At 37.6% G+C, this 12,343-nt stretch overlaps 2 protein-coding genes across 13 annotated transcripts in view; both read right to left on the bottom strand.

The window, feature by feature from the left end:
* LOC134530750 (protein transport protein Sec23A) overlaps nucleotides 1-6,819 on the bottom strand; it is a 77,018-nt gene extending 70,199 nt beyond the window's left edge. For 5 of the 12 annotated variants that reach the window (XM_063365876.1, XM_063365881.1, XM_063365878.1 and 2 more), the window contains exon 1: nucleotides 6,425-6,565. The gene's annotated coding sequence lies outside the window, so the exon portion shown is untranslated. Of the gene's footprint in view, nucleotides 1-6,424 lie in introns of all 12 variants that reach the window. The other 7 variants (XM_063365877.1, XM_063365882.1, XM_063365880.1 and 4 more) reach the window with 2 other exon arrangements.
* A 564-nt stretch (nucleotides 6,820-7,383) lies between these two features.
* Nucleotides 7,384-11,088, bottom strand: LOC134530748 (uncharacterized). The gene is made up of 2 exons (XM_063365874.1): nucleotides 10,810-11,088; nucleotides 7,384-8,364 (listed from the first exon to the last, which is right to left on the bottom strand). The coding sequence occupies exons 1-2, from the start codon at nucleotides 10,982-10,984 to the stop codon at nucleotides 7,592-7,594; spliced, it is 948 nt and encodes a 315-aa protein (XP_063221944.1). The 5' UTR covers nucleotides 10,985-11,088; the 3' UTR covers nucleotides 7,384-7,591.
* Nucleotides 11,089-12,343: the final 1,255 nt, after the last annotated feature.

Here is a 12,343-nt window from a genome sequence, read left to right as displayed (position 1 = left end):
GCAATAACAAGAACATGTATGTGTATAAGTATAAAATAAAATTGTGATTAATTACGTAAAGTTATCAGGTTATGGGCCCAGAGTGCTTAAAATATAAATTTTTGATCCACTGAATGTCAAAGTTGTGCTTCGTGAAAATTTTATCAGACTTAATAAGTTTTTTTTAAGATGTCTTTGTCGTCGAGTTTGATTAAACCTCTCACAAAGAAGAACTACGATACTTGGGCAATTACAATTGAAGCTGTGATGGTTAAAAATATAAAAATGGAACATGGGTATACGTAAATGGAAGAAAGCCAAGACCAGAACCAGTTGAAGGTAAGGACGCTTCATTACGAGATGTTGAAAAGTGGGAGGATGATGATGCTAAAGCGAAATCAGATCAAAAAATTGCAATAGATCCCAGTTTATTACGTATGGTAAAAGGTTTAAAAACTTCAAAACAAGTTTGGGATAAGTTAAAGTCAGAATATGCTTCCACAGGACCAGTAAAAGGGGCAAGTTTATTAAAACGCGTAACTTCGTACAAAATAATGGAAAATGATGATTTCCACACACAACTGATGGAGTTTTTCGATATAATTGCAAAACTGTCAGCTATGGGTGTTGAGATGCACAATGATTTACAATCAACGTTACTTATAAAATTATAAAATATAAAATGTTTAGATGTGCAATGGAGTCTCAAAACGAATTGCCAAAAACCGGATACCGTATTCTTCGAGAAAAAATTATTGAAAGGTATGAAGCTAAAAATCAACGAGATACAGACAATTCTGAGATTATGTGGGTAAGGAAAAATCAGAAAGGTTTCAAGCAATATCGAGGAAGTCCACGTAGATACAATAGTGATTTTAATAGGTCTTTCAAATACAACTGTTTTAAATGTAATAAAATAGGACATAAGGCAATTGATTGTCCCAGAAAATTAAGTGATGATAGTCAAGAATACTCGTCAAAAGTTGAATCTCAAGTTCAAGATGTGTTCCAAATCAAAGAGAAAATTACCAAGGAATCTTTACATACGAAGATTACATCAAGCGATGATCGATGGTGTCTAGATAGTGGTTGCACCTCTCACATGTGTTATAATGAAGCAGCGTTCCTAAATATGACATCAACAAATAGAAATGTTTTGTTAGCTAGCAGTGCGGAGACTGAAATTGTTGCAAAAGGAACTGCGCAAGTTACTACTACGGATGGGAAAGTAAACAGGTCAGTAAAACTAAATGATACACTGTTAGTAAAAGAATTGAGAACAAATCTGTTATCTGTTGCGAGAATCACGGATCACGAAAATACAGTCACTTATCAAAAAACTGTTGCCACTGTTTTTGCGAAAGATGGTAAGATAAAACTGTTAGCACAAAGAGTTGGAAATCTATACTATGTTTGCGGTAGTAGAGAACAAACAAATGTTGCAAGTGATAATTCCGCTAGTTTGAAGTTATGGCATCATCGTCTTGGTCATTTGAATGAAGAAGACTTGTTAAAGATTCCGCGAAAAGGATTAGCTGTTGGAATCAAGCTAAATGGAGAAAAGCAGTTGGGGACATGCGAGGTATGTTTACGAGGAAAAATGACAGCCTTGCCATTTCCCAAGAAATCTGAAAAATGTACAAAAATATTGGAATTAATACATACAGACATCTGGGGACCATCAAAAACAGAGTCAATAGGACACGCTAGGTATTTTGTCACATTCATTAACGACAGCACTCGTTGGTGTGAAGTTTGATTCATTAGAAATAAAAGTTATGTTTTCCGAGTTTTTAAGGAATACAAAGATCGTGTTGAAACACAAACCGGTCGTAAAATAAAATGTTTGATGTCAGACAAATGTAAAGAATATTGCAATAAGGAATATGATGATTTCTTAAAGAAAAATGGTATTCGTCGACGTCTGACAGTTCCTTATACACCACAACCAAATGGAATGGCAGAACGAAAAAATAGAACATTAGTTGAAACGGCACGATGTCTTTTGACAAGTTCTGGATTAGGTCATGGATTTTGGGCGAAGTGCCGGACTTGAGTAACTTGAAAGTGTTTGGCGCAAAAACATTTGTTTTGGAAAAATGATTAGGAAAATCTAAATTTGATTCACGATCACAAGGTGTGCTGGTAGGTTATTCTGAAGAATCGAAAGGCTACAGTGTATGGATTCCAGTCGAAAGGAAAGTTGTTGTAGCAATAGATGTACGAATACTGGAAAACCAATTTTTGAATAAAGAAAAGGGAAGTAAAACCATTGAGAGAAATAAAGATGATTTTGAATGTGTACATATGCAAAATAAAATTCAGGAAGAAAATGAATAAATAGGAAATGAGCAAATAAATAAAAAAGAACAGGCACAAGATGAAATTTTGCAGCCAATTTTGCATAAAATGCCCGGAAGACCACGATTGGAGAGATTAGGTAAGCGAAGAAGACAGCGTAAAATTTATAACAATGGACCAACAGCAAAAGTAAATGAAGATCAAGAAGAATATGAAAATTATAACCATACTGGAACGCAAGGAGTTCTGAGTGATGATTAAATATTTCTTGATGGTGCAGAAAATGAAATTGAAATAATCGAAGAAGCAAACTTGGTTAACATAACACTGTAAGAAGCTATGACTGGAAACGAAGCAGCTGAATGGATGAAAGCTATCTCCGAAGAAATTTGAGGTTTGATAAAATATAATACTTGGGAAATAGTTGAACGTCCTAAACATAGAGCAGTTATCACATGTAAAATTGTTCTTAAAAATAAATTAAAGCCCAATGGAACACTTGAGCGAAGAAAAGCAAGAGTTGTAGCTCGTGGTTTTACACAGCGACAAGGGATTGATTTTACTTATACATTTGCTCCTGTAACAAGATTAGATTCTGTTAGACTTTTGATGGCACTGGCTGCTCGTGAAAAACTGCCAGTTTTTCAATTGGACATTGTCGCAGCTTATTTAAATGGAAGTTTAGAAGAAGAAATATTTATGGAACCCACAGAGTACATTCAAGAAGCTTTACAAGAAATGATTAAAAATGATGGTATAAACAGCAAAATAGGAAAAGAAGCTCAAAAAATGCTCCTGACACTTGCACAAGGACATAAAGTTTGTAAGTTATGGAAAGCGTTATATGGTCTACGACAAGCTGGTCATCAGTGGCATAAAAGATTAAGTGAAGTGTTGCAAGGTATTGGACTTATTTCGGCCACAAGCGAAACTTGCTTATATTACAACATGAGTGAAGGTCAGTATATGATTTTAGTTGTCTACGTTGACGATATTTTGTACATATCAAAGAATGAAAAGAAGCTAAATGAAATTAAAACTGGTTGGAAAAAGAATTCGAAGTAAAAGATTTAGGATTAGCACGACACTGTTTAGGAGTTTACATTAATCAAGAAAATGGTGAAATTATATTGAGTCAACAAAAATATATAAACAATCTTTTAAAAAAATTTATAATGGAAGAATGTAATCCTGTAAACACTCCCTGTGAACATCAAGCAAAGTTACCACATGGAAATTCAAATCAAAAAGGGAGTGAAGAAAAACCATTCAGACAATTAATTGGATCATTGATGTATTTGGCAATCGCTACTCGTCCGGACATTACATTTATTGAAAACAAATTATCGCAGTTCAATGAAAAGTACCAAGATATTCATTGGTCAGCAGCTAAACGTGTATTACGTTATTTACGAGGTACCCAAAATTATGGCCTAGCATTTAAGAAGAACTCATATGGGATTCAAGAATATTCTGATGCAGATCATGCAAATGATATCTTCGATAGAATTTCATACACAGGATATGTATTTACATTAAGTGGACCTGCAATATCATGGCGTTCGAAGAAACAGAAATCAGTTGCAATTTCGTCCACTGAAGCTGAATATGTAGCCTTGTTAGAAACATCTCGCAAAGCTTTGTATTTACGAAATTTAATGTTGGAATTAAACTTGACTGATTTATCAAAAATAGATCTCGGAACAGACAACAGAGGAGCGAAATACATTGCAGAAAATGCTACTTGTCACTCACGCACTAAACACATTGCTACAAGATACCATTTTGTGCGTCAATTGTTGAAAAATGATGAAATAAGTTTGAAGTATATACCAACAGAAATAATGCCTGCTGATGCTCTCACAAAGCCGCTTCCAGGTCCTGCGCATCATCGTCATGCAGAAGCAATGGGATTAAAAGTCTGTAAAGACGCAAAAATTTGAGAGGGGCGTGTTAAAATGAATTCAAATTTAGCACCATCCATTGTATCGATTTCCAGTTTATGTTTGTTAATATAAAATTGACTATTTTTATTTTATGTTGATAGAAAGAAACTGTTATTGTTTTGTCTATGGAAATAACAAGAACATGTATGTGTATAAGTATAAAATAAAATTGTGATTAATTACGAAAAGTTATCATGGTACAATTTTGTTTCGTTCTTCATTGTAAGAGTTCATGTTTTACGCCTTAAATAGCATTTCACACTTTTTAAAAAAAAGAACGTTATAAATAATGAAAATTTATATTTGAAGGGATGAATGTGTGAGTACAATTCTCAGCGCACATGCGTGTGTGCTCTAAACACTTAATTGCTGCAGATTACAGAAAAGTTGATTGCTGCATTAGATTCTCCAAGAAGAATACCTTTCCCAGTACTTTTAAGTTCACATCACCTAGGAAACTAAATCCACCCACACAATAAACTTTGTTACAGTTCAAATGTAAGTAGACCTAGAACATGAAAAGAAAAGTGCTCATGTCCGAGAACTATTTACTGAACAAATATAGTTTCATGTTTATACGAGATATTAACATTTAGATCAATGAAAATTAAACACTATAAGTAACATTAAAACCATGTGTTTATTCGGACAGGATAAAGGGCCTGCCATATTTGCGCAGTCACATCTGTGCCTACTATCCAATTAGATATAACACAACTCAGTAATAGACAAAACTAGTGTAGCAAATAAGTTTGCAAGTTTTGTCGATATTCATTTTTTAGACCCTATAATTATATAGTGCATAAGCCCTATAAAAACACAGCAAAACTATGAAAATTGAATACGGCGACACCTGCAGCGCAGCTTAGGTCTGGTAATTATGGAGTGTAGCTGCTTTTCCGTGAAACTACAGATAAGTGGGAAAATAGTATTTCTGAGTTCAATGTTATAACGTTAATAATGATCATATTCTTTTTCAATATTTTTCTTGTTTTAATGTTTTTACCTCACCATTTCCCTAGACTTTATAGCCCTTCACACTATTAAGTATATCTGAATCGAGTAGGAATTTCGAAACGTAGTTTTTGGGGGAAATAAAAGAACATTAGAAGAACTCAAATATTCCTTCTTTTTTACTCTTTCCAAGGAAAGGCAGTGAAACAGGTTATTAAAGCTGTTATTATTATTGAGAAAACATGCTTAAAAATACCAACCATTTGAAATTATGAAACACTGTATAAATTATGAAACATTGTATAAATATGTAGTCAGTTTAGCCACAACCAAGTTCAACAAATATAAGGTGAACTTCAATTTCAAGTTCATTCATATTAAACATAAAGGTAGGTCAGTTTTGATTGGCTCTTGCACTAGTCATGTGGATGGAGCTGTAACATACCATAAAAGATTAAAAGGTTAAAAATATAAAAAATGAGAAAGAATTCCTAAAAAGTTCCTTGAGTTTCTGTTTGTTTGTTTCTCATATAAATCTACAGAGTAAATAGAGGTACGTTTTTTGTGTTCAAAATTTTGGGTTCCGAATTTTATATTTTTATTTATGGAAAAGCAACCATGTGAGAAATTTACCCATACACCATGCGATCATTTGCAAACTTTCTCGACCTTCCTCCAATATCATAATTATCGTGAATACCAGGGGGCCCCATGACACATCCATATAGCACTCCTGTCACTCCAGACCTGTCCCCTTCCACTCTTACTATTCGTCAGAAAAACATATCCAAGTTAATCTCTTGATCCCGATGGCATGATCCTGTTTACACTGATCCTGTAATACATTATGGTTTCTAATTTCATTTAGTACGTTGAAGGATCCTGACCCCAGAAAAACTTGTGATTAAACAATTATGATCGTAAATTAAAAAAAAAATAAAATTTCACAAAACTTCACATTATTTGTTTGTATTGTGATCTTTTAGTTATGTCCAAGATCTTTCTAATTACTAAATTAAAAACAGCAAGCATCATGTACCAATTATACAGGACCATGTCATCAGGATCAATGGATAAACTTGGATAAGTGATAAGGAACCTTTACACTGTATTTTATAAAACTTAATAAATACTTGAGGGTTAATAGTTTAGCATAAAAACGTAAACGTTTAAAAAACAGTTTAGAGAGTAAAACGTGGAAACTAATTAAACTTATTGCTGCATTAAATACATAATAAACTTACCTACTGCAATAGCACACAATGTATTACTTGGTCAGATAATATAATACCCAACAAAAACCTAATTTATCCATTCCTCATTTCTCCATCTGTCAAAACGTCAACATCCACGTCATTCACAAATCAAAGATTAAAAGTAAAGTTTACTTTTGTAAACAGACTGATTTAAAGGTTCGTTTTACTCGCAATCTCTTTTGCTCCGTAGAAGATATCATGTATTCGAAGAGAACGACATGAGGTATATTATTTTTATATATTTTATTTATCCGGCACAAAAGCAGAGGTTTGAAAAAAATAATGTGAATTATGTTTTGTCTGTCGGTGAAACTGCGTCGGCAATACCTATTAGGGCCCTGGCACACGAGCGTCTCGGTCGCGCGACTGAGACGCGCGACTGCAGTCGAGCGTCCAAGCGACCGAGTAGAGCGACTCAGCCGCGCGACCGAGACGCTCGTGTGCCAGGTTCACGCGACACACTCTTCACTGTGAATATGGACACCGACGAAGAAACAGTTCTTGGCATTGTCCTAAGGCGTCGTTGCCGTCGGCGCCGGCGTCGTCGCAGGCAACGTGTACTATGGATGCACCCAATAACTGCAGACCGCTTAGCAAGGGGCCAGTTTTATACGATTATGAGTGAGCTAAAAGAAGACAATTCGAAATATTTTAACTATTTCAGAATGTCTCGGAGTACTTTCTCGGATCTTCTGGATGTACTGAAAATTCACATTGAAAAAGTTGACACAAGTATGAGAAGAAGTATCCCTGCTGAAGAGAGACTTGCAATTACATTAAGGTGGGTACACTTGTATAAGCAGACAAATAGTTCATTTCATAGTTGTACAAGGAACACAGGAGTGAAATGTGTTTGGCTACGGCTGAAATTATAATTTAATTAGACAGTTACATGTATTTTAAGGGTATAGTTGAAGCATTTATTATCATATTATTAAAAAAAAACATTTTCTGAACATACCCCAAATAAGTAACATTTATTATTACGTGACACGATATTGTCTCAAAGATCCAACACATAAATGTTTATCGTTTTGCACACGAAAATAAATTCTTTCATAAATTTAGAAGAAAATTGTTAGATAACATATTTATTTGTTATTCACTGAAACTGCTCTTTCCATGAAGGTCACATGTCTTATAATTTATTAGGTATCAGTTAAAATAGTCTTCACAAATACTTGACGTATCAGACTGGAGAGATACTGATGAGGAAGCTGCTGGTGACATTGGTGATAAGGCGTGGCATTGCAGCGGCTGCTGGGGTTGACTCATTAACTGCGATGTTTCTGAAGTTGAATGAGACCCGTAGTTGTAAGACTGACTGATGGTGGGTGTAAATTGTTGGTTGCGTACTCCAGAGGTACTTGTATTACTACTAGGGTATGGAAGCGAAACAAATGATGGGCCTGTGATCACTGATGGAGAAGAATGAGGGTAGACAGAAGTCTGAGAAGGACATCGATGACCAGAAATTGACACCTGATTGTACCTTCTTAAGGTGTTTAAAAAGTCGCTTTGAACTTCAAGTTTCATATCGTCTGGCAGACGTTTGAAGTACGGCAAAAGACTCAACAAGAAATGCCTGTCACTGTCTTCTTCTTCTCTACCTGCATGTCGTTTTTCCATATTTCTTCTAAGCGACTGAAGTAGCTCAAGTTCTTCTGTTTCTGGTGACGGTTTTTTTCTTTTAAGAGAAGTAGGTGCCGTAGATGTAGCTGCTGCGGGTGTGGCTTGCGTGTGCAAGTCTGGAGATTCTTCTGTTGTAGGTTTGGTGTCGCATACTGGCAATAGGAAAGTTAACTGCTGGAAATATATATATTGTTTCCTGCCATCTGCTGCAGAACCTGATTTACAATTCCTCTGTTTAGCCAGTTCTCTTCTGAAACAGTCACGTAGATTCTTCCATTTCCGTTGCAGATCTGCAGCTGAAAAAAAAAAAACAATAATGTAAGGTGCATATTTTTAGTGTGTGTGTTTTTTTTTTTTTTTTTTTTTGCAGGTACCTTGCTACAGGATGTTCGTTCACAGAATTGCATTACACATTCCGTTGTGGAATTTCCACATGTCGCAAGATTGTTATTGAAGTGTGTGAAACAATATGGCGGCTTTTACATGAAGCATGTTTCCCGCAGTTAATGCAAGAGGACTGGCTGAAGATTGCTGACGGTTTTGGAACACGTGCAAATTTCCCAAACTGTTTAGGAGCAATAGATGGCAAGCATGTAAGGCTTATTCAACCTGCTAAAAGTGGGTCAACCTATTTTTCCTACAAGAAATATTTTTCCATGGTGTTGTTAGCATTATGCGACTCTAATTATAGGTTTTTATTTGTTGATGTTGGTTCTTATGGAAAATCATCAGACTCAGCAATATATAAAAACAGTGAGCTGTTTCAGAAGATGAAGGATAATACGTTGAACATCCCAAGTGATAGGCCAATAGTTGAAAATGGAGAGCCACTTCCCTTTACCTTCGTAGGTGACGAAGCATTTGCTCTTTCAACTCACATGCAGAGGCCTTATGGTGGGAAAAATCTTACTCAAAAAAAGAAAATATTTAACTACAGGCTGTCACGAGCCAGACGTTACATCGAATGCACTTTCGGCATACTTACAAATAAGTGGCGTATCTTTCACAGGCCATTGGACGTGAAAATTGAAAACGCAGAAACTATAGTGAAAGCATGTTGTATTTTACACAATTTTGTTAGAGAAAGAGATGGTGTTGAATTTGACAGCACTCTGAACGTCGTGGGACTAGATGAAGGGGAGCCGCTTACACGACCAGGAAATACACGATCAGCTTTAACAATCCGAGAAAAGTTTTCCGATTACTTTTCTAGTGAACAAGGGTCAGTGCCATGGCAATATTTTTTGCTTTGAAGAGTGAACAATACTAGTGAAATTTAACTTTTATAGAGGTGTCACATTCAACAACGTAATAGTTATAACCGTATAACCGTTACATTGGACAGTAGCCATGGTGAATTTTGTGGCATAAACAAAATATAGAGAAAACAAAATTTCCGTATGCGAAAATGTGTTCACTTTGGAATTATGTTAGTTGTTACGCTACTTTTAATTATATTGTTACGTGCAAGCCCAGTCGCAGTGGGGACGGAGCGATGCTCTTCTCGGAAACAGATTAGCGCCGCGCGTGCCTTATCTTTATCTTGATGACACGCGGCCTGCCTGCCCCCCCTTCACCCTCGCCCTGCCTGCGCTAATGACCTGGCTGCACCTGGTCGGTCAATGGAACGGTTCTTGAATGTTCTCCGACATCGTCGCCGGCCCCAGCACGTAATCCTGGACGTCCCTAGTTGCGCAATGTCAAAGAGCATCTCGAAGGTTCTAAATGTAAGGCCGACCTCTATATCAGCAGGGGGCGGTTGCATCAGAGCAGATAATTGTGTGGCGCGTCTGGCGCAGTGTGGAGAGGCGAAGACCTGTGCGACGAGGCGGCGAAGACCGGGCGACTTCTGGGAAGAGAGTGTATAACATCGGCGAAGCCAGCAAGTGCCCTGTGTGACATCGGCGGACACTTTACGGCGATCTGTGGCTGCGGTAAGACTGTGACGGACTGAGAGAGACTTTCTTTATTTCGAGCCTATATCAAGCCAGGATAACTTGTAAATAAAACTGTAAATAGTAGCACCAATAAAAATAGTGATAATTAATTAAAAAAAGGGGCTATCCTTTCGAACCCTATCGTTCCCACGTTCGTAACAATATTATATCGTATTTTACTTGTATTTCTATGTTTATCGTAAACATTAGACATAAGCGTAAGTTACAATGAATTCCGCGTAGAAGCAAAATACTGCAATGTAATTTGAAAACAAACCCTTCCATTAATAGCTAATTTATTTACATTAGCAATGACTCACATGCACGCACAGTGGTTTTGTATTTTATGAGGGAAGAATAACACGAACTGTTAAAATTTCACACCTGTTTGTTGTTAAGAGATATATTAACTATACAATATTTCACATGTGTTGTAATTATTGCCAATATCAGGTGGTTCGTGGTAATATGAATACTTAAACGGACGTTTGAAGAGAACACCCGATACGAAAATGCAGCGGGCACATCCAAACAGTTTCGACAATAATGTAAATATTTTGAACAGTAATCTTCACGATTGTAAATCATTTAAAAACGTAGTAACGTTTCTATAAAGGAATAATGAAAAAAAATATTATATTCGTTTTATAAGTTTTATAAAATTATTGCAATACTCTGTCTAGTAAATAGGCTTCACGTAGAACAATTATGTTTATAATACATTTGAAACAAATAAAGTGAATGCAGGGCTGCACGAAATATTCAGATCACCACTAACCACTTATATTTATAAATTACACTTACCTGCTTTATTTTTATGGACGCTATCCATGGCTTTGAAGTTCTCAACGAACATATCGCACACCTCTTCCCATGCCTTTCCCTTTTTGCATTTGTTAGCATACTCATCACATCTGGAATCCCAAATAGCTGGCCTTGATTCTATTTCGATTATAAAACGGTCACAATCGAACGCCATCTTCCTCGCCAGCACATACAACCAGATACTGACCGACAGTCGCTCGGACGCGCGGCTAAAAGTCGCCCGTGTGCAAGGCTCCCGCACGACTGGTCGCCGCGATCTGTCGCGGGGATTTGCGTCTGCTGGCGACAGACGCGCGATGGAGACGCGCTCAGTCGCCCGTGTGCCAGGTTCTCACCCACGCCCATGCTATCTTATGGCAAGCGATTTCCCGGCGACCGAGTCGCGCGTCTCAGTCGCGCGACTCGGTCGCTCGTGTGTCAGGGCCCATATTGTGTCACAATTGATGAGAGCTTAATATAATTTTGATGTAGGTATTTGTTTAATTGTAACAATGTCAATACGAATATATTCCACATAACCTGTAACAATTAAATAAATATAATGGCATTAATATAATTTGTAACATAATTCATTATTCTTAGTTCTAAAATACAAAATACACTGAACATTATGAACAACACAACATTAGATGATCACTCAAAAAAAAATTGGTTGTCCGTAAAGTAGTTTACGGACGATAGTTTGGGGACACGGATTTGTGTTGACGCCGTCTGAGAGCACAGGCCGTTATGTGTCCTCAACACCTGATCAGTGCCGTGCCTCGAACACGCCCGTGCGTGCAACGTAGTGCAGTGCCCTAACAGCGTGACGTCAGTCACGGCCTCCTACGTGTGCAAAGCGCCCGGCCGGGTGTGGCACTGCGCAACTAAATAATTTGTTCATGCATTCGATAAAACAAACAAAAACTAATACTTGTAAAATAACTAATAATTAATGTTAATTGACTAATCATTTTGTAAACTAGTATCATTCACAAAACTGGCCGAAATCATATTCCCGCGCTCCGCTGTTTCCCGCGGATTTTCCCCCCTCCCTGGCCAAGGTGGCCAGGGAGGCTAGTCAGTCGTCATCGGTGACTCGCCAGGGCCTGCAGCCCCGCGCACGGGAAGCACTCACCTCTCGCGCCAATTCATCATTAACTACAATCGGTAATTATAGTCAAAACGTTTCAACAGCTTCCCGGTCGGCCCTAACCGGCCGTATGAGATTTTGTACGGTCTTTAAATATAATGTGTGGCTCGCCACCGAGCCTTTCTTGTGATACGTAAGTTAAATAGGCGACCCACCGTGGCGCCTGCGCCTCACGCTATCAAAATCCCCACGGGGAATTAGTTCATCGCCCACGTGGGGCGGCACTGCGCCAAACGCGAGAATAAGTTTACGGACGATTCATCAACTGGGACGTGCGACGGTCACGGACGTGATATCCCGCCGGATTCCGCCGTGCCCGTGCCCAGCATAACGTGGCCCTCGCCACCACGCGGAGTATACGCCATTGTGTAACCCCCTGTG

This window comes from Bacillus rossius, chromosome 3, assembly GCF_032445375.1.
Source record: "Bacillus rossius redtenbacheri isolate Brsri chromosome 3, Brsri_v3, whole genome shotgun sequence".
Taxonomy (NCBI): Eukaryota; Metazoa; Arthropoda; class Insecta; order Phasmatodea; family Bacillidae; genus Bacillus; species Bacillus rossius.
The sequence above is the reverse complement of the archived record's forward strand: the minus strand, read 5'-3'. Positions and strand labels throughout refer to the sequence as shown.

Excerpts from the sequence above, each read along its gene's own strand:
- LOC134530748 (XM_063365874.1), bottom strand. The coding sequence starts at position 10,984 with ATGGCGTTCGATTGTGACCGTTTTATAATCGAAATAGAATCAAGGCCA. Across the intron at positions 8,365-10,809 it reads CGTCCATAAAAATAAAGCAG|CTGCAGATCTGCAACGGAAA; the intron begins GTAAGTGTAATT and ends TTTTTTTTTCAG.